Below are 25,781 nucleotides of genomic sequence, written 5' to 3'. Positions count from 1 at the left end.
TGTTCTGCTGGACCGTTCTGGAGCGTGTTAGGAGTAACTCCTCTCTTGTACTCTGTGTTCCGTCCTGTATGTGATGCAGGTTTAAGACCAAGCTGGCAGCTGCACTGGCTCGCTGCAGGATCAAACGTGACCTGCTATCCATCGACTGCATCCTCCCTGAGGCTGTGAGGAACAAACAGGACCGAGCCCAGAGGCTGCCCTTCTACGCATGGGTCAACACTTTCAAGAGCAGGTCTGCTCACTGGACACACAGATGACACACACACCAACACATCTGCATGCATTCACACACACACACACACCAACACATCTGCATGCATTCACACACACACACACACACACCAACACATCTGCATGCATTCACACACACACACACACACACACACCAACACATCTGCATGCATTCACACACACACACACACACACACCAACACATCTGCATGCATTCACACACACACACACACACACACACCAACACATCTGCATGTATTCACACACACACACCAACACATCTGCATGCATTCACACACACACACACACACACACACACACACACACACACACACACCAACACATCTGCATGTATTCACACACACACACACACACCAACACATCTACATGCATTCACATACACACACACACACACACACACACCAACACATCTGCATGCATTCACACACACACACACACACACACACCAACACATCTGCATGTATTCACACACACACAGCCTTACACACAGACACACACACACACACACACACACACCAACACATCTGCATGCATTCACACACACACACACACACACACACACACACCAACACATCTGCATGTATTCACACACACACACACACACACACACACACAGCCTTACACACAGACACACGTCTGCATGCACACAGGTTGTGAGTATTGACCAATGGTTTATGATCCAGGGGCTCTGCCAACATCCCATTAAAGCGCAGTTGGTGTGTGTGTGTGTGTGTGCGCACGTGCATGCATGTGTGTGTGAATGTGTAAGATAGAAATAAAAAAGATGGAAAGAAAAAGACAAATTGAGTGAAATAAGGTGTGTTTGTTTATTTGCGTGCCTGTGTGTGTGTTAGTCTGTGCGTGTTTGTGTGTGTGTTTATCCTGCTGTGCCCCAGACAGCCTGATTCAGTGGAGTGTAAATCCTACTGCAGTGGACAGATCCAATCAGCAATACCCCACAGCCAGGCCTGGGACTGGAGGTCACCTGTGGTGTGTGTGTGTGTGTGTGTGTTTGCTCTCAAAGAGGTATTCTCATACAGGATATAGCATATTACTTCTAAAAGTGATTACAGAGTTAGAAGTCCATATACAGGTTTTACATTGTATAATATTGAATGCGCATTTTGGGTCAATGCACATGTTCAATTCAGTTGCTAAGCTTTTGGCCATCAGAGTGTACAAGTAAACCATGACAGGGGCCACATGAAGCCAACATGAACTAATAACATGTGCCACATGAAGCCAACATGAACTAATGACATGTGCCACATGAAGCCAACATGAACCAATGACAGGGGTCACATGAAGCCAACATTAACTAATGACAGGTGCCACATGAAGCCAACATGAACTAATGACAGGGTCCACATGAAGCCAACATGAACTAATGATAGGGGACACATGAAGCCAACATGAACTAATGATAGGGGACACATGAAGCCAACATGAACTAATGATAGGGGACACATGAAGCCAACATGAACTAATGATAGGGGACACATGAAGCCAACATGAACTAATGATAGGGGACACATGAAGCCAACATGAACTAATGATAGGGGACACATGAAGCCTACATGAACTAATGCAGTGAACCTGGTTGACAAACTCCTGACTGTAAGACAAGTGCTACACTAGGAGGTACATTGGTAATCAGTAATCTTAGAAAGTTACTGATTATCTCCAAGGTCAACTTAGATTTAGGCAACATGTTTTTAACATTCCATTTATTGTAATCCTTTTTAATGTTCAGTAAGATTATTTTACATTTCATAGTGTATTAATTACAGAATACATGAACATTAGAAAGCGTGGGAAAAAAGACCAGGAAATAGAGAATTAAACTAAAACTATATTTCCTTCGATTCAGCCTGTTTCTAACTTTTATTCAAATGTTTCTAAGTTGTGATTAACAAAGCTTGTCAGTTGTGAAATAAAAGATAAAAGCAGAGGCGGCAGGATGAAATCTGAATAGGGGACCGGTTCGAAAAACTCCCATTATGTCACAAATCGGACATTGTGAAATTGGGGAGGGAAAAAAATATGCACTTTTAAACACAGTCCATGTTATCCTCCCCCCACAGCCTTGATGAGGTGTTCAGAGTCCTGAAGCAAGGGGGATTCTCGCAGGTGAATTGTGTGGAACAGTTGGGGGGGGTGTCCTTCTGCCAGGACCTCCACTGTGCAGACACCTTGGTGTTCCCCCCCCAGGTCAAAGCTGACCTGTACCGCACCAAGCTGCTCAGCAACTATCAACTCATCATACAGGTACTGTGAAGCTTTTCTTCCAACTCACAGTTAGTGTTAAACGAAGGCTTCTGCTGCTGTCCCCAAAGTGGACGTATTGTTCTAGGAACAAGCTTTTCGGTTCCAGGAGAACTCCGTGTACAATGTCTCTCAAAAGCATTCCCCTTCCCTTGGACATGTGACGTTTTATTGAATCCTAAATGGATGTAATTACATTTTTGCCATTTCATCCCTAATGACAAATCCAATTGTTTAGAATGAATGAAAAATATGAAACGGAAAATAACTGAGTGCGTAATTATTCTTGCGGTGTAATCACTTGTCATTAGAAGTCACCTAATTAGTCGATTGGTGCACCTGTGGTCCACCTGTGCACAGTCAAGGTGTTTCACATGATTTCACGTAAAATACACCTGTCTCTGGGAGGTCCCTGGGTTGATTAGTACAATTCCTAACAAAAACTACAGCATAAGGAAGAAAGAACATTCAAAACAAATCCAGAATAAAGGTCTTCTAAAGCACCAGCACCAATCAGGTGCAATCAATACAATTAATGATTTTCTGTTTTGTATGTAATTGTATTTAATTCAGAAGAGGTTGCTGATTTTATTTTTAACTTCGACATTATGAACTTTTTTTGTGTTGATCAGTGGCAAAAAACAATATAAAAAAATAAGATGTGGATAGGTTTAAGGGGTGAATACTTTTCAGAGGCACTGTAGAGTCCTTTTTTGAAATGGTTCTGTATGGGTTCTATATGAAACAAAAAGTGTTCTTCAAAGGGTTCTCATATGGGGACAGCTGAAGAATCATTTTAGGTTGGAGATTGCACCTATATTTTTTAAGATGGTATTAGTTACAGCAAGACTGTCTGAAATGGCATCTTTTCCCTACATAGTGTCCCTTTCTAACCAGTTTATAGGATCATTTCTGTAGCCCAGGTTTGTTTCTAAGCCAAACCTTCTACAAAATGGAAAAAGTTATTCAGAAGAAATATGACTGTAGTGTGTCGGCTGGCGTACATAAATTCAACTAAACATTTCAATGCAAATGCTTCCCCACCCACTGTGAATACAGATGACCAATTTGTGCCCCCCCCTATAAAGCCCTTCTTTTTTTAGGGAGAGTGCTGCAGAGCTCTACGCTTCTGTCTTTAATTTCTAGTCCAATAAACTGCCTGCCACTCTAAGGCGCAATGCCACACGAGTACAGTGAAATCTGATTACTGAGCCAAATTCAATTAAGCATTCAATACCACTGCTAAATTAATCACTTCCTCTCGCTCTTCATCTCTCCCTCTCATTCCATACTCAGTGTCGCTGCTCTTTCCTCCCTCTGTTCTGAGGCTGTGATGTGGATACAGAAGGTCTGTCGTGCTCTGTGGGGTTGTGCTACGTTCAGCATTATGTCTGGGGCGGGTCAGGGTCTCGTCTGGTTGAAGGTCATTTTCATGGTAATCTGATAAAGCTGGGGCGAACTCTCACACGGTCCATTCTCTCTTTCCCCCTCCCTTTTTCTGTCCCTCTCTCAATCTCTATCTCGGCCTTCCTGTCTCACTCGCCATCTTTCTCGCCCTCACTCTACCGCTCTTTGTACCTCTCACTGCTTTTTTTCTTTATCAAGTTGTAACTCTAACCTTTCCTTCTGGCTTACTCCCCCTCCTCCCCCCTCCCCTCACCCACCCTGCTCTAGGACAAGTCATGTAGCGTGGGGCCAAGCGTGGTGCCCCCCCTGTTGGCCTCGGAGGGGGACGTCCTGATGGCGGGCCACTGCTCTGGTCTCACTGTGTCGCACACCGCCTCCCTGGTCGCCCACGGCAACGGCCAAGCTAAAGTCTTTGTCTGCACTGGCGACCGCCCTGCCGCCCAGAGGGCGGAGCTACAGGAGGTCCTCGCCAAAATGGCATGCAATAGTATGTGTGTGTGTGTGTCGACCATGTTTCCATCATCTGCAGAAAAGTAAAGTGTTGGGAACTGTAGCAACCGGTTGCCAGTCCTGATTTGTATGGGTACCGTCATGTATGGATTATATTTCTATGGTTGGCTGCGGCTGTCTTTTAGCCTCTCAAGATTCCTCTCTCAGCCTAGCAGCAGGCACACGGAAAGTCAAGCACCTGGAAAAAAATACCAACTGGACCAGTCTGGTTTAAATTGTAGGCCTACATTACATTTAGTTGAAAAATGACCGCATTGTGAATTCAAATCGATTTTTAAATGTTAACAGAAAACAGGGAAAAAAACATTTAATCGTTAAGCAAAAAATCCATTTATCACATGCTCCTGGGAGTGTGTTGAGTCTCAGTGCGGGTGGGTTTTTCTTATAAAGGTACTGATTGTGTATGTCTGAGTGTGTGTGTTTCTGTGTGTCCACCCGGTCAGATGTGAAGCTGATCCCGGAAGGCTTTCTGTCTTTGGACCCATGTCACACGAAGCTCCAGCAGGTCCGTCTCATCCTACTGACTCCTCAGTGTTCTGTTTCTGCAGTCAGCAACCCTGTGGAGTTTCTACTGCGGGAAAGCGGAGGTACTGCCTCACACCCTTTAAAGTATTACACCAGAGTACCCTCATACGTTTCACTCCCAAATCAAACCCTTTAACCTCTGGAGTTTACAGCGTTCTGCAGAGGAAAGGAGGTGTGTGTGTGAGTGTTCACTGTGCTTTGCTTAATCCAAAACCACCCCTCACCCCTGTTTCAGACACGGACCTGCTCCAGGACCTGGCCAAAGGCACCATATCCCAGGCCAAGCTTGATACACTGGTGGACCAGCAGAAGAGGGACATTATCCATGCCCTGAAGTGTGAGTGTGTGTGTTTGTGTGTGAGTGTGCGTATGTACTTGCGTGTGCAGCCTCTGTTTCAGGAATGATCTAATCTCATCTGCAATTAGTGCAGAGTTTCCCTCTGTGAAGCTGTAAGTGTTAATTAGACATTCTAATATATCCTGTTCCAGTAAGGTCAGTGTTGGTGTGTTGGTAGCCAACTGTAACCGTCCCAGGGCTGCGGAACTCTTCACCTCCTCAAACAAGGATTTAGCACAAGGTCATGCTGTTACAAAGACAGAAAACACCACAAAAATGTGTTGTTGTGTGTTCTTTGCTACCAACTTCTCATTTCTACCATTGTCTAGTTCTGCATCCCTAGAAACCAGCTATTAGTCTGTGCCATTAACAGGTGCTGAGTAAGGTTTCTGGGGATTGTTCTCACAGAAACATGTGTAGAGTCTGAATGGTTTGAGCTATGACAAGCTGAGACTCAGAGACAGACTGTTCGGCTCCATAATACCCACAAGCCACACAATAGTAGTTAGGAGGTAAGGAATTGTTCTGAATCGAAGATCACAGGAAGTCCCTGTAATGCTCAATCAAGCTCACCTAGAGGTATATTCATTTAAGAATGAAAAATAAATTGTTAGAACACTTCAGTGTGTGGTAAAACATGAGGGCAAAGCAAGAAATGAAAGAAATGAATGATGATTTGTGCTGGTATGCCTGCTGTGACTCACTTAACTGTATGTGAAATGGAAACCCAGCTTCTCTAATCACACGGTTATTGATCGGGCTGAAATAGTTTTGCCTGGCGGCTGCAGATCCTCTCTAACGGACCGTTAATGAACGACAGGTGGCTATTGACCCACCCACTGGCACGGCGCTCAGTCAATAGACATCCCTTGGGCATCCAGCCCCCAACACCCTCTCCTCCCCATGCACTGTGGAGGGGGATGCGTCAACACAGACAGAAAAGATTTAGAAAAGTTGTAAATGCGGGTCTGTGTATCTTCGCCTCTTTTTTTTGTCGGAGTAAAGTTGTTGTTTAAAAAAAAAAAAGAAATGAATCACCTTAGTTTCCCCCACGTTTTCTGCCCCTTGGCGTCTTATTACACTGCTTGGCATTCTGCTTCTTATCACGCTGCTCGATCAACCAGGAAGTGTTTAGTCAGTACACAGACGCTGGCACACGCCCTGATGAACAACAAAGATTAAGCTCACAGGTGGCCAACCTACCCCAAGAAGTCGCTGAAGGGTGACACTCACCCCGAGAAGCAGTGAGGTGTTTTGCAGTGCCCTCTACTGGACCCCCCTGGGGTTGTTGGTATGCCGCAACAGGGATTCGAACAGTTGGCAGCAATGGCGCAGCAGTACTGCAAGGCATGTGACTTAGACCGCTGTGCTGCTATGAATTTCCTTTAACAACTTGATCTTAAAAGTTAGTTGTTCAAATGAGCTGTAATTGGCGTAAAAGATAATTCTCAAAGCAGCTAAACAAATGGCTGCTTGGATTCAACAGCTGGTGCAATGCAGCTCTGTGAACAACGGTTAAATAACATTAAATTGTTAAATGCAAGAACTGTTTGAATGTTGAACATTTAAGCAATCTCTCAGCTTCAAAGTCCTTCTGTGAGGATGGTTTTGATAGAGGAAGGTGCAGTAGAATGTAAAATAACTGTTTGAAGCCATTTTTAAGCATGTCATACCCTGTTTCATTTGAAAATACATTAATTTATTATCATGCTTGCATACGCTTTATGAGTTTGAACGTATGTTTAATTTGCATGTTAAATAGCATGTTGAATATATTTTGTTTGTGTACGTCATTGGTATGCCCAGTGGTATGCCCAGCTGGGTTATGTTAAATATGTGTAAATGTGAACTGCGCGCGTGTGTGTGTGTGTGATCAGTCCCCAAGGTGCAGACTGTGGTATATTCTACCTGCTCCTCTTACCCTGAGGAGAATGAGGAGGTGGTGAGGAGAGCTCTGGAGCAGGCGAAGCCTACAGAGGGATCCAACATACAAGCCTTTCGGTTAGTCTCCGCTCATTTGTTCAATTTAAAAGGATTTATTGGCATCAGAAACATTTATTTATGAAAAGATAAAAGAGTAAGGAAGATAACATTAGTAATATCAATAATAACAAAAGTAGAAAGTCACAAAACAGTCAGAAGTAAACTTTACCAACTCAAAAGCTTAAAAAGGATATCGGCATTTTAAACGTTTTACTGGTACCTAAGGGTTGATTTTGGCAACTCTGGTTGCCATTTTGTCTTGGCAGCGGATCACAAATCTTTCTCCTCGTGTTTGCATATTGTGGTATTATGTTTAACAAGTCTGTTTAACAGATTCAGTTGCTACACTCTTATTTTCATTATGTATAGAGCATGTAGCATGACAAATGTTTACTGTTGATTCTTGTAGTAGTTTTGACTAAGTCTTTTGTCTTAGTCAAAACTACACAACACTCCAGAGCTGCAATATACAGTTGTATTAAAGACAGCGTTTTTGGTTTTCTGCCTACAAATGAAGGTCTAACTTCTAAACAGATTAAGCTACTATGTATTATGAACCCATAACCCTTACGAGCCTCCAACATGGTTTTTGCAACTTTCCTGTACGTTTTATGACTTTCAAACCGTACTTCCTTCAGACTGATATAGTGTTACATATCAGCCTGTAACAACTTTTGACAGACGATTAAAAAAAGAAATCATTGTTTGTTGATTAAATCTGTCAGGTAGGACACAGGTGTAGGGAAAACAGAGGTCTTAATTAAAGTAAGACAAGAGGCAGAAACAAGACGTAACAGTACAAACAGTGACCAGCAAACCCTTGAGGGATAGAGGAACTAAAATCGTGACAGTGATCAGGGACACCAGTGAGGGCAGTGATCACAACAAACAGGTGTCTGTGCTCCACATGAAGAGAGGGGGCATTGGCTCTCCCTGGCACGTGACCATGTCATTGTTTTTTACAAAAATAATATATTATTAAACTCGGTCAATCTACGTTCCTACTCTCACCTATGGTCATGAGCTTTGGGTCATGACCGAAAGGACAAGATCCCGGATACAGGCGGCCGAAATGAGCTTTCTCCGCAGGGTGGCTGGGCGTTCCCTTAGAGATAGGGTGAGAAGCTCGGTCACCCGGGAGGAGCTCGGAGTAGAGCCGCTGCTCCTCCACATCGAGAGGGGTCAGCTGAGGTGGCTTGGGCATCTGTTTCGGATGCCTCCGGAACGCCTTCCAGGGAAGGTGTTCCGGTCCCGTCCCACCGGGAGGAGACCCCGGGGATGACCTAGGACACGCTGGAGGGACTATGTCTCCCGGCTGGCCTGGGAACGCCTCGGTGTCCCCCCGGAAGAGCTGGAGGAAGTGTCTGGGGAGAGGGAAGTCTGGGCATCCCTGCTTAGACTGCTGCCCCCGCGACCCGGCCCCGGATGAAGCGGAAGAAGATGATGATGATGAATATATTATTAAGTATTTTTTCTGATAGTCCTAAGAATGAAAAATAAATGTATGCAATCTCTTGCAATCCACTGACAAACCACTCAAAACGGCCCTTGGCTGAATCTAGTTTCTTACTGCTGGCCTACATCATGGAAGGAGATCCATATATGCAATAATAAATATGTACATAAAAGAGTATCAGCTAATTATTTTGATCCTTTCAGACTTGTTCTTCTAATAATGCTGTGTTGATTAAGATGTATTTCCAAGCAGTCTCAAGAGCCAAACCCTTTATCGACTGTCTGGACAAAGCTACTTGGTGATTGTATTGGGCAATCAGGAAAACTGCCTCGAGAAGAGTGGAGGTTATTTTTGGTTGGAATCAAATGAAACAAACTGGGGAAAAATGCATTTTGTAGTTTATCTTTCTAAATGCAAAGTTTTCAGGCACCAAAAGCACATTACTCTGGTTCCATGCGCGTATGGGCAGTGTGTGTCACGGTTGGATAAGCTGCTTTTCCGCTGTCAAAATGAATGCCATAACTAACAGCGAAAAACAGCTTTTGATTGGTGTCAAATATCCCTGCCAGTGCTGCCTGAAATTAGCACTTTTCATAATGGTTTTGAGGACACACTTGAAAATAAAAATTACCAATCCTAGTAGAAATATAAATGAACACTCCTAGTGCAACAGTTTGAAATTGCAATGGAACATGTGTTTGACACTACCAGCCCAAAATAGAGCCTTTATCTCACTTCTTCTCTGAAGACAGGGAATGGTCCAGAAATCAGGTTTATGCTTTTTTATTTTACACACAGCAAGACATACACTGAAGTAGGACAAAAAACATACAATATTACATCTAAAATAATATAATAATAAAAAAAAAAGATAGATAGATTGAAGTAGTGTGTCCGGGCTGGGCTTGACACTTGTCACACGAGTGAAGGGAATATATGGTGCTTATTTTCATGTCGAGTGGTGTAGTGTAAGATATTACATTGAATGAGAGTGTCTAGTTGATTGAGCATGTATAAATGTATTCCAAGCTATACTCTTAATCTGACATAGCTATTTCAGAGACAGGTTGTTCCTCCCATTTTGCTTTGAAAGACTCTGTGGAGGGTGCGTTGACTGGTTGAAATGTGCCATAAACAAGATAAACCGTTAGTTTGCTTGATTTTGGAAAAAATGTGAAGCAGACATAGTGGACCTGGTATTTTTATATTAATATTACTTTTACCCAGGGTTTGAGATGTCTTCTAAAGCACATTCGTTCCATCACACTGTTCACTCAACCAGGAAGTGTGACTGATATCCTTGTGCCGGAAGGAAAACACTCTTGAGACTTCTGGACACAGATCATTTGGATTTATTGACCAGCTGGTCATTGGAATATGCAAAAACATTGATGTGAGACAAAAAGGTTATGTACGCTTACAGTCTTCACCCTGCACAGGCAGAAGACCCTTCAGAATCTGGCACTAGGTTTCTTCCTACGCTTTGACCCTACTAGCAATTTGTGACCACTGCTGATGTAAAAAGGGCTTTATAAAATGTGTTTGATTGATTAACATTCCTTGATTGAGCTAACAGGTGCTAAAGGTATCACTAGAGCACAGAAGGAATGTAACCCATTTTGATTTCTAACCCCTCAAATCCTGGATGGAGCTGGTCAATTGCATCGCCCACCTTGGGACACCTGGGCTAATGTGCTAGACCCATGATGCAGCTAACAAAGGCCTCTTTGTGAGGTGTTTACGTACATAGTCTCTAATCTACTAAAACCTGGAGGCTTTTTTTCTTGAGAGGCTATATCTTCCATCAGTGTTTTCTAGGTGTACTTCCACTTGCAATCTTCACTGATCCTCAATAATTGAAAAGGTATCCTTGCTTTTGGGAGAAGGAATTGCTAAGGTCAAAGAGTATCATGCCTGGGATCTCATCTAGCCAGCCGGACAATGCCTGGGATACCATCAAATCAGACAGACGATGGCTGGGATATCATCAAATCAGACAGACGATGGCTGGGATATCATCAATCCGGGTGGGCAATGCCTTGGATATTATCAAACCATCCGGACGATAGCTGGGATATCATCAAGCCAGCCGGACCATGCCTCGGATATTATCAAACCAGATGGATGATGCTTGGGATATCATCAAGCCAGACGGACGATGCCTATGACAGTGTAGCTATTAGCAGACTAGTAGTTAAATTTAAGATTTTGATGAGCTGATCCTCCTGTTTAATTAAGATTAGCATGCTTTTAACCTATTCCTTGTGTTATATAATCAAAGATAAATGAATTGACAATGGAGTCCAGTTTCAGAGATCCAGAACTACCTTTCTTATTCAGGAAGTCGTGTACTCTTGTTTCAAGTAGGGGAGATTACACTTCTCCAGAAAGATATGCATGATTAAAGGCCTAACATCTGCTTTCATAAGGTGATAAAACCGAAGTAATCTGTCATTTATGTTCTTGGGAACTAAAGTACCTCCTTGTTTTAGACTTCACTTTGGGAATTTAATGCATTTATCGTCGTTTGTTAGGTTCATCACTGAACTTAAAGTATTTTGGTTTTATATAAGAATTGACCAATGTGTGGAGAATCTGATTGTATTCAAATTGTTTAATATAATATATATATATATATATATATATATATATACATTTTCTATATTTGCATGAGAAATGCTCTCCTTGTCCAGTATTAGTCTTTCCAGTTCAGCTAGTTAGGCCCTGCTACAGTACATGTCCTTCTAGATTCCAGAAATTACAACCCTGTTTCCAAAAGAGTTGGGACCCTGTGTAAAATGTTCCAAATGTGCAAATCACATCAATGCATTCTGAGAAACATTATTCATAAATGGTTTCACTATTTGCCCACACAGTCTTTCACCGAGTGTTGAACCCCTCCCCTTCCTCATCCATCTGACAGACCCATCCTCTCTGGAATTATCTTTTAATATCCAGTCATGTTACTGACCCAGTCATGTTTGACACGCCCATCCTTGGGTCTAATTTTTCCAAATTAGTTTGTTGTCAACTTGTCACCTTTTTGGGCAAGGTAGCATTCCATGTGGTAGTGATTTTTTAATTCTATTATGTGTATCAGAATAATAGTGTTTGTGTTTTATATCTCTTTATTTGGTTGGGTATGATTGGGTTGCTGTCCTGGGGCTCTCTGGTGTCTTTGTGTTTGTGAACAGAGCTCTAAGACCAGCTGGCTGGAGTCCAGGTTAATGTCTCTGTAGATGAGAGCTTTGTCATGGAAGGTTGACAATCGCTTTCCTTCCACTAAGTATGCCCTCTGTCTGTCTCACTTTGTCTTTCCCCCTCTCAGTTTCTGCCCCCTGCCTCGGTTTCTAAGAAGACATAACCCCCCCCACCCCACTGAAGTAATTGTGTATTGTACCTGTGTGTGTTGTCCAGGCCCAGCTCTTCCATACCCACATCTCTGGACCGAGCTGATGAGGGAGCAGGGGGTCCTTTCTTCAGAGTGGATGCTTCTGAAGAGAGCAATGGCTGTTTCCTGGCTGTACTCACTAGAGAGGTAACACTTAAACACTGCCTGAAAGGCCGGGAGCCGAGGCCTGAGCATGTCCCCTCTGCCCGTCTCCTCTCCACTCGCCTCCCTCTGCCTCGCTCACTTCTGCTGAGTTCAGCGGTTGAGTGAGGGATGCTGGGACAAAAGGCCGACCACTGCTGTGATACGCACTTGTCATTTCTATACATGCTTCAGTGTGTTTTCCCCTGTAAAAAAAAAAAGAAAGAAAATACTGTTTATTATTGTATTAGTACACTGCTGTTATCAGCAGCAACATCAGCAGTGTGGCCATGGTCAGTCCTCACCCTGATCCACTGGGAGGGACGTATTTAGCTCACACAACATCCATCTGCTCCCAGAATACACCGAGTGCTCCCTCCCAGCCTCGGAGCACCACCCCTGGGCTCCATCAGGTCCTTATCACTGGAGGTTTGGTTCTAACTCTGCTGTCTGCTGACTTGTTGGTGTGCTCAGTTTGCCGACTGGTGGATGTTCAAAGAGCTCGTAGGAGAGAGGGGGAGACCCCGAAAGAGCCCCCTCCCTGGGGGTAACCATCTGTCACCCCCCCCAGAACCCACTGTGATCCACTGAGCTGTACATATCCATCCACTGACTAAGCCCTCGTTCACGTCAGGGAACTCCCCCATCCTCCACACACTTTCATCTGTTCACAGAAATAGCACCACACAGCCGGAAACGAGAGATATGAAAACATTGGTTCTGGGGTAACGTGAAATGTGAAAATATGAAGGTTATTATAAGGAGCATTTAGGTAGAGAAGAGTTTTGGTGGAAAAGAAAGCCTCTTACCGGTCATTGAGATGCACTTGGAAAAGACAAGTCTCTCTCCTGAGGTCTGAGGGAGTTAGGACATTTACAAATAGTAAAACATTTGGTATGTTTGCCAGGTGAGGAGTCTTCAGAAGGGAGGAGAGGAGAAGAGTAAAGACAGTTTGAATAAGAGACAGGGAGTAAGCAGCGAGCTGACCTCATGGGATCTCTGTGCGTGTAAGGGGAAATGGCAGCGCTTCAGCAGAGATCAGGTGAAGAGTGGGGAAGATGACAGGGACTTGGTCGTACCCCCGAGAGGGGGAGGTAGACGCGGAGAGAGAAAGACCGTTAGGTCACAGAAATAGGCGACAGGTCGTGTTTCCATCTCCTGTCTGAGGGAAGGGCGAGGGAAGATTGATGGTAGAAAAAGAGGTATAGAAAGATCCGGCGAAAAGATCAGGTGAAGACAACAGATTGTACACCCTCGGAGGTAGAGCTGAATAGCCACCAGATGGGGAGAGGATGGGAGGACATCAGAATGAGGGCTAGAAGAGGGGAAAGGCAGGATCAGAGGATGCAGACAAGCCTGAGAACGGACGACCGGAGCGAGAGGCTGAGAAGAAGGAGGGAGATGAAAGAAGAGGGCTGTTGTAGAACAACAGTGGAGCAGTCAGAACCTCTCTAATGACTACAGAGGAAGACCGGTCCACACACACACACACACACACACAGGCTCTGCATTAGCAGAAACACAGAGGGAGCTGCTCTTTCATTCTCTGTGTTCTTTGTACTGAAGCAGAGAGAAGTGAAACCAGGCTGACAGACAGAACAGACCTTTGTGGAAGTGTGCCAGACATCAGAAAACACACTAGTATTACATGCTGCACTGAATAGGACTACCTGGGGAACTGGTCCAGAGAACCACATGGAAGAGAGAACGTCAGCATTCTTTAGTTCAGTTTTACACAGTTCTGCTGATTGTTGTCACAGGCCCTGGATGGGTGTTCCTGAGAGTAATATGATGAGTGACTAGGCTGTCTGTGTTGATATGCAGGAGTGAAGATGTGTGTTTCTGCCATTTCTCTCTTCTCTTGTCTCTATTTATCTTTTTGTCTGGTTATTGTTTGTTTCTCCCTCCTATTCCCTAATGCACTTCCTGTCTCCTCCTATCATTTCAGCCTGTCCCCTTCTGGCATAGTCTATCTCAGACTAACCAGTCTTACAAGCTATCGTGGATTCCTCAGTCTCTCTCCATCACACTCTTTCTGCAGTTACTATTGGGAATACGTAACCCAATAAACCTAACCCAAAAACATGTGAATGCATCCAGTGTGTTTGTAGAGTTACACGCTTGATGTTGCCTTTGAATGGAAGTAAACACTTAACTTTTTCAGCTTCTTTGATGCACTTTGTTGTGATAAATCGTCTAGACGTTTACAGACTTTCCCAGAAAATTCATATCACTTTTCTCAACCATTGTTTTGATGAAAGTTTTATCAGGTTCACTTTTGCTATTATAAGAGTAGATGAAGATCTAGATCAGATTTTAGGTCAGGTTTATACAGAAATACACTAAGGAGTCCACCCTCCCACAATCCACCCCCCATTTCTCTCTCTTCAACTCTCCCTTCATCTCTCTGTCTGTCTCTTTCCCTGTGTAGGTGGGTGTTAAGTGAGATTACAAGTCCAGGCAAGTGCTTGGCTGCGCTTTACTGTGGTGTGGAAGTGGTCACGATGGGAAACCACAGTCAGTGTTCAGCCTTGCTATTTATCTGCCCACTTAAATAGTTTCGGAGCTTCTTCTAGACGGATGATTGTCCACACAGGTCACCATAATACAAATGCCAAAGCATGGCCTCATTCATACTCCTCCATAAACCCTGCTCCACGGTTTACAAAACACTGGATTATTAAGCAACCCCCCCCCCCGCCCCCACCTCACGGTCTTTTACTCTTCTCTCTATCCATCTTTTACAGCAGCATCTGTTCACCCCCCCTGTCATCCGTCATGTTTATTCCTCCACAGACAGGGATGAAAAGATCATCAAACCGCCATAATGGCACCTCAAACAGGCTTCTCCCCACCTCCAATAAACTCAGCTAATCAAAAGTTATTGTGGCACTCTGAAAAGAGCCATAAAAATAGCAATTAGATAAGTGTGGGAATGCAATCTAGCAGGGAGCTGGCTCGAAATCGGGCCCAGTAAAACTCTTTATGAGGTTTCCGTACAAGAACAGTCAGGGCCAATAAAAGAGTGTTGAGACCGCGATGAGTCTGGACCTCTGTCTGCACTGAGACGATGGGAGACCGAGGCTCCTACACTACCTAGTCATGTGTGTGTTTCTTTCAGCCTGGAGTTAGATGAGTGGAAAGGGAAGGTTGGGTGAGAGTTTAATGTCTATGCAGTAAGACTGCTGTTGAGAATGGCATAACTAGGTCGCACAGCGTGTGGGACAGTGAACAGGCTTGTTGTGCTGGGAGTTCAGCAGTGTGCCCGAGCAAGGAGAGGATGATTTAAGAGACTGGAGCAGAAGTGTGAAGAGATTGGGGGTGGGGGGGGGGATTTAAAAGGGTGAGGAGAATGATGAGGACGAAGAGGAGAGAGTAAGAGAGTGGGAGAGGAGAGAGGGAGGGAGGGGAGAGAATACTGTTGAATAATTCAGCGTCCCCCGTCTGTGTGAGTTAGCGTCAACAGTCCGGACAACCCCCAAAGACCCCACTCAGACGACACGCCCTCCCTTCGCTCACTGACTGTGAATAATTCAGTTGGTGTGGAGAGTAGAAGAGAGCAGTGTGCCGTGCAGGCTGGTGCTGAGACAGCATGTGACCCTGTGGTGGGGAGAAAGGACAAGGTGCCTGTCCTCTCACGTCTCCCCTCTCACTCCGCTTCATAGCCATCGTTGTAACCGTCATATGGTCATAAACTCAAGTTCCACTATTTACTACACCTTATCTGGCCCATAGAAGACACTCGTCTTTGCAATACAAAGACTGTTTTTACATTGCTGTAAAACGGTTTATCTAGTCCCTGTATCTCCCTCTAGTTATTCTCTCTGCCTTCCCTGACAGCCAGAGCCGGAGAAGGTTGAGTCTGCACAGGAAGTGCTTGCCAGGGCAGCAGCCAAAGGCCTATTGGATGGGATGGATTCAAACCAGCCAACCAGGAAGAAAAGGCGTGGCCGGCAGACTTGCCAAGCAACGATCAGCACCAATCATTCCCGCTCGGCTCACACACGCCTCCACGCTGCCACCAGCAGCCAATCACAGATCATTGAGTTTCTAAACCGTGAGACCAAGGGCAGTAGCTCCGCCCCTACAATCGGGTCAGCCAATGGAGATCCATCAACACAAGGTCAGTTCATTCACGATGAGGTCCAACTCAAGAGTCAATAGTCTATGTAAAGCTAAGAGCTGACTCTCTTATCCATCTCTTCCTTTGTCATCCCTCACTCTCTCTCTGCCATCCCTCACATCCTCCCTCTGTCTTCCAGGTAAAGTCAGGACTGTTCGTCAGTGCCCTCCCAAGCCCACCTCCTCCTACGGCACCTCTGCCTCCCCTTACTCCTCCCCAAACCCTGCCTATAGCACCTCCAGGAAGAGCATGAGTCGTCTTATCAATGCTGCGGCCGCCTACAGCAACCGTCGCTCGCCATCCTCCACAGTTCCCTGCCACCCTGCTACCCGGTCCACCAAAGCCCCCTCGGGCCCCCCAGTCCCCCCTAGAGGTCGTCAGGAAGTACTGCGCCCTGTGGCCCTGACCCTGCCCCCTGTCCTGTTCCCTGACTTCTCCCAGCCAACCAGCAGACTCCAGCCTCAGAGGTCCAGCCCCTCTCTGGCCATCTACCAGTGGAAGGACTCACACCCTCAGTTTCCCCTGGTAGTGTCCACCAGCAGCATGAACGAAAAACCTGTAGTCAAACACAGACGCCCTTGGCTCTGATATCGGACACAGTACACCGGACACACACACACACCCACACCCACTGTGGTGTCTGTCCACAGTAGTCAGTATTTTGTGGGGCACCTATTGAAGCACCTTTAATATAATTAAGCCTGGATTCAAGGCTTTCCATTTGTGTCATTAAACCAGCGTGCCATAATTTCAAATAGAACTGCATATATTTACAGCAGTGCCAATTACCCATTATTAAAATGCAACACACTGTATGCAGCTGCACTGACTTAAACTATTACATAAAAAAATGAAACCTTCCTTTGTTTTGGTAATGCCTTTATTTTCACAACAGGTTACATTTACACGGTGTGGAGACCAGTGGAGAACAGAGTACATTAATGACAGGACTTCCAGGCCTATGTTTCTGTGATTTTACATTAGACTGGATTGCATTCACGGAGCTGAGTGCAGAGGGGTGACACTGGGTCCTATCAACGTATGCAGTCAGTGTTTGTGTTTTTGTGTGAGAGACAGAGTGGGGAAACAGGTGTAAGTAGTATGGTTAGGCTTTAGTTCAGAGCATCTCCCCTGTCTGTCCATGTTATCAGCCCCAAGAGTAAGAGCCCCCCCCCCCCCCTCTCTCTCTCCAATGATCCTCTCACATTCAGATTACAGACACATGCAACACCAACACCACCCTGGTCCTCCCTCTCACTTCTCCAACTGCTGCGGGTGCTTTCATCACTGTACAATCAGAGGGGTGTATATAGTACAAATCCAGGCACCCCTCTTCTGATATGACATTGGTTCAGTCCGTTTTGATTAACTGAACTCATTGGTTGAATTCTGACTGCCCATATATGAGATTCATTCGGAATCCCCAGAAAGCCAGAATGAGGCAAGGCAATGTCTGTTCCTGTTCTGAGGGAAGTTAGTGTTGCTATTACTCCACTCTGGGACTTGTTTTGCAAGTCTACATGGCTTACATGTTGTTGAGCTGAAATTACCCAGAATGCAGAAGGATCACGGTCCATGGTAGCTGCACTCGTAGCAATTACAACCTAAAGAAAAAGTGGTAAGTTGGTTCCTTTCCTTGCAAGTAGTTAACTTGGCTTACATCCAACATGGTGTCCAATGTTAGGCACATCTGAGTTGGTCGTTTTACCTAGTGGGTGAAGTGATCTTGTTCTCACTAGGACTATCAGAATTCAACCCAAGCTCACATATTCTGTACACTTCCTGTCTCCGTTATGACATCATGGCTGTCCAGTCTGTCATATGACCCACCTCTGTTGGTGTCTGAGGGTTAAAGGTTATCAGGCCGGGTGGAGCCAATGTGGCCATGTCTGGGATGACTGGCTTTTCCCATTGCTATGTCCCGTTTCCAAGTCAACGAGACGTCTTAAAGAGATATGTCGGTTTGTTCAAAATGCTACTCCGTTTGGCAATGCAATGGAACTGTGCTGCTCTCACTGTGCCCGAGGAGTAGGGAAAAAGGAACAGAAAGAAGGCAAAAAAAGAGAAAAAACGGGACCTCATTGAACAAAACCAACACTGATTGGGAGTGGTTGTTATTGTCACATTAGCTCAGTGTCCTTCAGCAATGGTTTGATCCACCACACATCCCAGTAGTAATAGCACTCCATTAGACGAGGACCATGTCCATCCTGGACTGGTGTACCTTGGCTGAAGTAGGCAAGTCTCGCTATGACATGAGTTCAACGGAAAGTTCCACTAAAAACAAATCAACACCCTCGCATCATGCTGTAATTTGGAAATCGTCCTTACATTCTTCTATTTCTTCAGCAGATTACTTCACATTTTATTTTAGGCAGACATTTGATTCTAGATCCATTCCTCCTTTGGTCTGCCCAGTGGTGATAAGTTAACATGTATGTACATAATTGGTATTTGCTAGCTCGTGGTTGTAGGTCGTAGTTGTGGCAACAGTGTGAGTGACAGGGCCAGAGGCTGGGGTAGCGGTTGGGGGTGTGGTCAGGGAGCTGTCCGTCATTGCTGGGGCAGTTCTGAGGGCGGTTTCTTCTGTTTCAGAGTGTCTATGAGAGACTGGACGCCACGCTTGACGCTGGTGGTCACCCGGCGTGTCACAGAGTCGGGGGGCGGGGATGAAGAGCCAGCTCTCTGTGAGGGGGGGCGGGCCACCAGACACTTCTGATACCGCAGCTGAGAAAGAGGATGAAGAAGGGGAGGAGCAAGGAAGAGAAAAGCACATCAGCGTCTTGACGAGATTAACCAGTCAGACCCACCCCCAGCTGAACTCTGACCTGAACCACACTTGTATCCCTACCGTCACGTTAACTTCCTGGTCTGGTTGAAGCGGATAATGGTACAATGTCATGTCTTTACGTCAATATGTGTAAGCTCACCACACATGCTGCTTGGACAGCCTCAGACACGCTGCCAGCGTTGGGCTCACACCAGAACACGTGGCACTGGAAGTGCTGGTTCCCAGAGTCCATGACGAAGGCAAAGGTGTGGATGTCCCGGCCCACGCCCATGAAGGACAGGAAACGAACACGGCACTCAACCAGGACTTCCTCTTCCTCTTCCTGTCCAGCGGACCGACAGGGAAGGCAGAACAGGGATTGTCAAGAGAACTCAGAGAGACATTTTCCGATTATTATTTTATTTCCATGATAAGGTCACTGCGGTGAAGAGAATGTTGGTAGAGATCATATGGATGACTAGGAGAGCGCAGGTAGATGGGCAGATCCCATGTCAATCAATCACATGGTTACAAAAAGGATAACAAAGGAAAATGGTGTAAGACGCTGCGCTGAAAAGGGTCAGTGTTAACGTGCGGTTCCCTGGAGAAGAGATGCCACTTGCCTTCTCTTTGATGACGGCCACTGTGGCGTCCGCCACGCTCAGAATGACGGGGGTCCAGTCCTCTTTCCCCGTGGAGGATACCAGGCTCTCTATAGCCCCGTTGATGATGTCCATACCTGGAGGGGGGAGAGGTGGATAGAGGGGGAGAGACGGCGGGAGGAAGGGGGGAAGGGATAGAGTGAGAGAGGAAAGGATAGAGAGAGGTGTAACTGGAGTTTGTCTTCTACCTTCAGTGTGTTTTAGGGTTGTCATTAGGGTGCTGGATGGGACCAGCGATAAGGTGCGGATGGAATCGTTGGGTCCTTACTTCTCTTACCTATTGGACGAGACACCGACGTCATCCCGAGGTAGTGAACATGGAACTTCTGCACCAGCTCAGTCTTTGGCATGGGAAACTCTGGGGGAGAACATCAGACACCAGAGTTAACACAGGCAGTAGGAGAATACACACATCAGACACCAGAGTTAACACAGGCACAAGGGTGGTAGGAGAATACACACATCAGACACCAGAGTTAACACAGGCAGTAGGAGAACACACACATCAGACACCAGAGTTAACACAGGCAGTAGGAGAACACACACATCAGACACCAGAGTTAACACAGGCAGTAGGAGAATACACACATCAGACACCAGAGTTAACACAGGCAGTAGGAGAATACACACATCAGACACCAGAGTTAACACAGGCAGTAGGAGAACACACACATCAGACACCAGAGTTAACACAGGTACACGGGTGGGACACTGTACCGAGTAGAACAAAAGAACGTCTCAGGGATAAGAATGTCCAAACAGGCTTACCAATCTAAATGAAAAAACCGATACAGACACTTGGAATATTGTGAATATTAGAACAATGCTGATACTGTTGTATTTAATTAGGTCACATAAACACGGTTATTCACACAAGTGGGCAAAGATTCTGCGGGGCTGTTTTGATTAATGCTGGGCTGAAAAACAAATGTCTATTTACAGGACAGCCTGAGGGGTTGGAATCCCTGCCTACTCTCCAACACACAGAGCAGGACGCAGAGATGAAACCAGAGAAGGAACCAGGTAAGCCTAGTTCGGCCGGCCCGCAATTAGAAGTGATGAATGTTGTTGCCCTTGCTGGATTCGAAACCCAGGTCTCCCACATGAGTGGCTGTATCTTTAACCACTACACCACGGTGCTATACGTTTGCTGGGTGTTGGTATATTTGTATGGGTCTCGACTTTCTGTCACGCATTCACATCACGCCAAGTTTGAATATTTCGCTAGACACCATTAAGCTAAATTAAGTTTTCCTCCACCACAAATAGCATCTATGAACTGTATGGCTTTTACCACTGGCCGTTATAACAGCTTATTAGCCAGTAATGGGCTTACTAGTATCTACTAACTTACTACTTGGAATGGTCATAAGAATTGAGAAATTGCTAGCGAGACTGAAATGAACTTTACACTGCCAAAGCTATTTCATTTCTTCGCACAACACTGTTTGTTTTTCTTTCATTCGGTGACTAACAATATAGGTGACGAAGGCTGTTTTGTCTGTCCTGAGTTTTTATCTAGCCTATATCACCCCAAAAAGCATGCACAGATACGCACTTGGAAAATCCAACAGAAATAGTCGCAATATAACAGTAAACAGTTTTATTTTAGGCTTACTATAACGTAGCTACTGAAGGTTGTTGCAAGCAAAGTTTTTTTCTGTCCTGAACAAATCCTAACGCATGATTTGTTTTGACTGTGACAAGCCTCGAACATGGGACCTCTTGCTTGGTAGTCCACGTCACCAACCACTACGCTTTTTAACAAGGGTCGGTCACTCAGAGACATTCGCTCTTCTTGGCCGGCTTCGCTTATACGGTCCAGCAAAGAAATAAAAAACAGAAGTAGGCCTAGGTATTCCACTGTGCCCAAGGGTCAGGAGAATTGAAGGATGGAGGGGTAGCCATAAAGGAGGGGACGAGATGTGGCCAGTGGGGTATACAGCTGGCTTGGTGATGACAGGGAGTAGCATCGTGAGCCACGTTCATCCAATGAGTGCTTTGATCCCTCAGCAGGGGTTGCTGAGCGTTAAGGCTCAATATTGCAACACTAATTGGCTTTTAATGAGGTTGGTTGCTTTTGGGAGCTCAAAGCAAATGTATTGCTTCCTATTCTGCTCACACAATAACAGTGGTCTTCCTGCGGTCAGCGGATCCTGCCTCAAAGACCATGTTATGTGTTTTCCCATTTATTTCTTTATTTCAAATGATTCACAGATATTTGAGTGGGAAGAGGAGAATGTACGTTGAGACGTGGTGAAATGAAAACTGTGGAATCGCATTAACGCCACAGTGTGAGAACGGTTTGATACGGACTCATGAGATGTTGTACTGTTGTCAGCATAATTCAGGTGTAAGAGAGCCAAGCACAGCTATCTTTTTCATTAACACGTTTCCAGTCAGTTCTGGATTCATAGGCAGCAATTTCGTTTATTTGTGAAAAACCCCTGAAATTTGCAGGAGAAACAAATCAAGATTTGTGAGGAATAATACTTGTGTGTGTGTGTGTGCCATCAAGCCCCTACCCTGGAGAGGAACATCAGAGCCTGTCTGAGATGAGCTGCCAGCAGCAGCCTTGGCACTCTTCTTCTCAGCCATAATCTGGGAGAGACAAGAGGAGAGGGGGGAGAGGAGAAATGGAGGGGGAGAGGAGAAAGGGAGGGGGAGAGGAGGAATGGAGGGGGAGAGGAGAAAGGGAGGGGGAGAGGAGAAAGGGAGGGGGAGAGGAGAAAGGGAGGGGGAGAGGAGGATTGGAGGGGGAGAGGAGAAAGGGAGGGGGAGAGGAGGATTGGAGGGGGAGAGGAGGAATGGAGGGGGAGAGGAGAACGGGAGGGGGAGAGGAGGAATGGAGGGGGAGAGGAGAAAGGGAGGGGGAGAGGAGGATTGGAGGGGGAGAGGAGAAAGGGAGGGGGAGAGGAGGATTGGAGGGGGAGAGGAGGAATGGAGGGGGAGAGGAGAAAGGGAGGGGGAGAGGAGAAAGGGAGGGGGAGAGGAGAAAGGGAGGGGGAGAGGAGGATTGGAGGGGGAGAGGAGAAAGGGAGGGGGAGAGGAGAAAGGGAGGGGGAGAGGAGGATTGGAGGGGGAGAGGAGAAAGGGAGGGGGAGAGGAGGAATGGAGGGGGAGAGGAGAAAGGGAGGGGGAGAGGAGGATTGGAGGGGGAGAGGAGAAAGGGAGGAAGATGAGGAGGTATTGTTAAACAAACAAACTTCAACATGTTCAAAGTGAGAAGGAATGCGAGACCTGAGTAAAACTCATAAAATGTATATTCATATTTTCTGACTAAATGACTCCATCTTTCCATTCAGTACTCTGTGTGTTTTCTGGTTGGCAGCAGAGCAGCATCCCTGCTTCAGAACAGTGTTCACTGTGAAGGCCCTGCAATGTGACGCAGCTCCCGGTTCTAGATAGCTGATTAATAGCAGGTGTCATTAATCAGTGTCTACAGTGAGTCTGTAAATCTCTGTTTACGGAGGCACATGCACGCGCACACATGCGCGTACATGCGCGCACACACAACCATGCACACAGGCATGCACACACACACGCACGCACACAAACGCACGCACGCACATGCACTCACACACACCCTTGCACGCACACACGCACATGCACTCACATACACACATATGCACTCACACACACACACGCGCACACACACACATGTGCAAGCATGCCGACACGCAATCACGCACCTAAACGCACACACACACACTGAAATACATTGAGCATCCCACTGCAGAGCAGCATGCCAGGGTCAGTGAGTTTCTCCACTGCAGTAGGACCTGTTTACATGGAACGTAACACAGGAGTTTACATGGGACGTAACGTTGGAGTTTATACGGGATGTAACGCTGGAGTTTATATGGGATGTAACGCTGGAGATTATATGGGACGTAACGCTGGAGTTTATACAGGACGTAACGTTGGATTTTATATGGGACGTAACGCTGGAGTTTATACGGGACGTAACGCTGGAGTTTATACAGGACGTAACGCTGGCGTTTACACGAGACGTAACGCTGGAGTTTATACAGGACGTAACGCTGGAGTTTACACGAGACGTAACGCTGGAGTTTATACAGGACGTAACGCTGGAGTTTATACGGGATGTAACGTTGGAGTTTATACGGGACGTAACGCTGGAGTTTATACAGGACGTAACACTGTATACTTATGTAATGCAATAAAATGCAAATTAATTACTTAAAAATCATACAATGTGATTTTCTGGATTTTTGTTTTTGTTTTATATTCCGTCACTCACAGGTGAAGAGTACCTATGATAAAAATTACAGACCTCTACATGCTTTGTAAGTAGGAAAACCTGCAAAATCGGTAGTCTATCAAATACTTGTTCTCCCCACTGTAGTAATTCACTGACTCATAGCCATAATTAGTCACACAGTTTGGGTCTGGATAAACTATTGAGCAGAGAAACACAGCTCATGCCAGGTTTGTGGGTTTGATTCCCACTGGGGACAGCAGGAGAAGCCATAACTTGCATAAAACCTAGTGTCAAAAATTTAAAATTGTTTCTATTGGTTCAGACACCATTCAGTTCTTCCATAGGGGATTTTTATATCCACTTTAATTAAAGTCTCTGTTGGGTATTGGCTTAAACCCACTCTGATAAGGGTATTTTTATTAATATATTCTATATTTAGCCAACATTTATTTGTAGAGTGATTTGATGCAAATATGTTGATAAAAAACATCACCTTGTTCTGAGGGGATTAACACGGTTACCAAAACGTGAATGGGTAAGTGTGTCCAAATCTTTGACTGGTCTGTATAAAAGATGATCTATTTATCTATTTAAAAAAGTATCTATTTATTTCTCGTTCATCGACTGCAATGCAAATCCAACTTCGGTAACATTGCACAGTGAAAATACACTTTAACTGTGTTGTTTTGATGTAACTGTGCCATCTACATTCTTCCAGTTGGAGAGGTCCACTTACCTTCGAACAGATTTCGTGGAGACTCGTTGCTATGGCTTCGGCAGGGGTATCACATCGGAATACGTGGCATTTTAGAACGCGTGTGTTTTTGTCTCTCGCCACATAAGCAAAATCCCTATAAGATGCAAAGAAGAAATCACATGAGAAATCATATTCACCCATGTGTACAGTATATTGCAGATAATTCAGACAATTTGTGCCTGTATATTGGGAAAAAAAAAACATTCAAAGTCATGGGGTAGAATGAAGGCTTCTAATGCTATGAAACGTATCTGTAAAAGATCCAGATATAGACTCCGCTTCTTCTGGAGAAAAACACTTTCTTTGTTCACTTACGTTTCCACAAATGATAGATGATTTGAGCTTCCCTCTCATTAGGGCAGCATATTCATAGGGTATTATCATTGGGTATTATCATAGGGTATTATCACAGGGTATTATCACAGGGTATTATCATAGGGTATTATCCTTCATGGCCTGAGGAAGTAACTGTCTTCTCTAGGGTGCACACCTACATACAAGCACATGTGCACATGCGCGCGCACACACACACACACTCACACACAAACACACTGTGCCTGTGCCCCAGGAAAAAGGAAATGCCATGCTGAGAACTTCAGAGAGTTGCCACATGCCAGAGAGGAGGGAGAGACTCCCCCAGAAAGAGAGGGGAGAGATACAGAGTCAGAGAGAGGAAGACAAAAAGGCACAGAGAGAATCAGGGAGTGAATGAGCATAAGAAGACAAAGGAAGACAATGGACAGAGAGTGAGGGAAAGATAGAAATGCTAGAAAGATACACAGAGAGAAACCGACAAGATAGGAAGACAGAGAGCAACAGATAGGAAAAGACAGACAGATAGGGACATAGAAAAAGACTGATGGGAAAACAGAGAGAGAAAGACAGATAGAAAGTCAGAGAGAGACAGACAGACAACCGGAACAGTTAAAGGAGAGGACAGTGGAAGCTAACAGATATGGCTAGTGCACACACACACC

General features: G+C 45.3%; 2 protein-coding genes across 7 annotated transcripts in view; one reads left to right on the top strand and one right to left on the bottom strand.

The window, feature by feature from the left end:
* LOC105026172 (putative methyltransferase NSUN7) overlaps positions 1 to 17,235 on the top strand; it is a 31,443-nt gene extending 14,208 nt beyond the window's left edge. For both annotated transcript variants that reach the window (XM_010897460.5, XM_020046012.3), the window contains 9 exons: positions 80 to 232; positions 2,337 to 2,520; positions 4,192 to 4,411; positions 4,878 to 5,021; positions 5,195 to 5,296; positions 7,174 to 7,297; positions 12,153 to 12,273; positions 16,108 to 16,390; positions 16,530 to 17,235. In XM_010897460.5, coding sequence (XP_010895762.4) covers positions 80 to 232; positions 2,337 to 2,520; positions 4,192 to 4,411; positions 4,878 to 5,021; positions 5,195 to 5,296; positions 7,174 to 7,297; positions 12,153 to 12,273; positions 16,108 to 16,390; positions 16,530 to 16,978 — 1,780 coding nt within the window. In that variant the 3' untranslated portion in view covers positions 16,979 to 17,235. The remainder of the gene's footprint in view (positions 1 to 79; positions 233 to 2,336; positions 2,521 to 4,191; positions 4,412 to 4,877; positions 5,022 to 5,194; positions 5,297 to 7,173; positions 7,298 to 12,152; positions 12,274 to 16,107; positions 16,391 to 16,529) is intronic.
* Positions 17,236 to 17,252: 17 nt separating this feature from the next.
* Positions 17,253 to 25,781, bottom strand: part of LOC105026173 (amyloid-beta A4 precursor protein-binding family B member 2) — a 31,809-nt gene continuing 23,280 nt past the window's right edge. For 3 of the 5 annotated variants that reach the window (XM_029119260.2, XM_029119262.2, XM_029119261.2), the window contains 6 exons: positions 24,784 to 24,898; positions 22,348 to 22,423; positions 20,091 to 20,180; positions 19,784 to 19,899; positions 19,321 to 19,503; positions 17,253 to 19,117 (listed from right to left, as the gene is read on the bottom strand). In XM_029119260.2, coding sequence (XP_028975093.1) covers positions 18,944 to 19,117; positions 19,321 to 19,503; positions 19,784 to 19,899; positions 20,091 to 20,180; positions 22,348 to 22,423; positions 24,784 to 24,898 — 754 coding nt within the window. In that variant the 3' untranslated portion in view covers positions 17,253 to 18,943. The remainder of the gene's footprint in view (positions 19,118 to 19,320; positions 19,504 to 19,783; positions 19,900 to 20,090; positions 20,181 to 22,347; positions 22,424 to 24,783; positions 24,899 to 25,781) is intronic. The other 2 variants (XM_029119263.2, XM_029119264.2) reach the window with 1 other exon arrangement.

This window comes from Esox lucius, chromosome 4, assembly GCF_011004845.1.
Source record: "Esox lucius isolate fEsoLuc1 chromosome 4, fEsoLuc1.pri, whole genome shotgun sequence".
In the NCBI taxonomy this organism is placed as follows: domain Eukaryota; kingdom Metazoa; phylum Chordata; class Actinopteri; order Esociformes; family Esocidae; genus Esox; species Esox lucius.
This window is presented reverse-complemented; position numbering and strand designations above follow the sequence as displayed.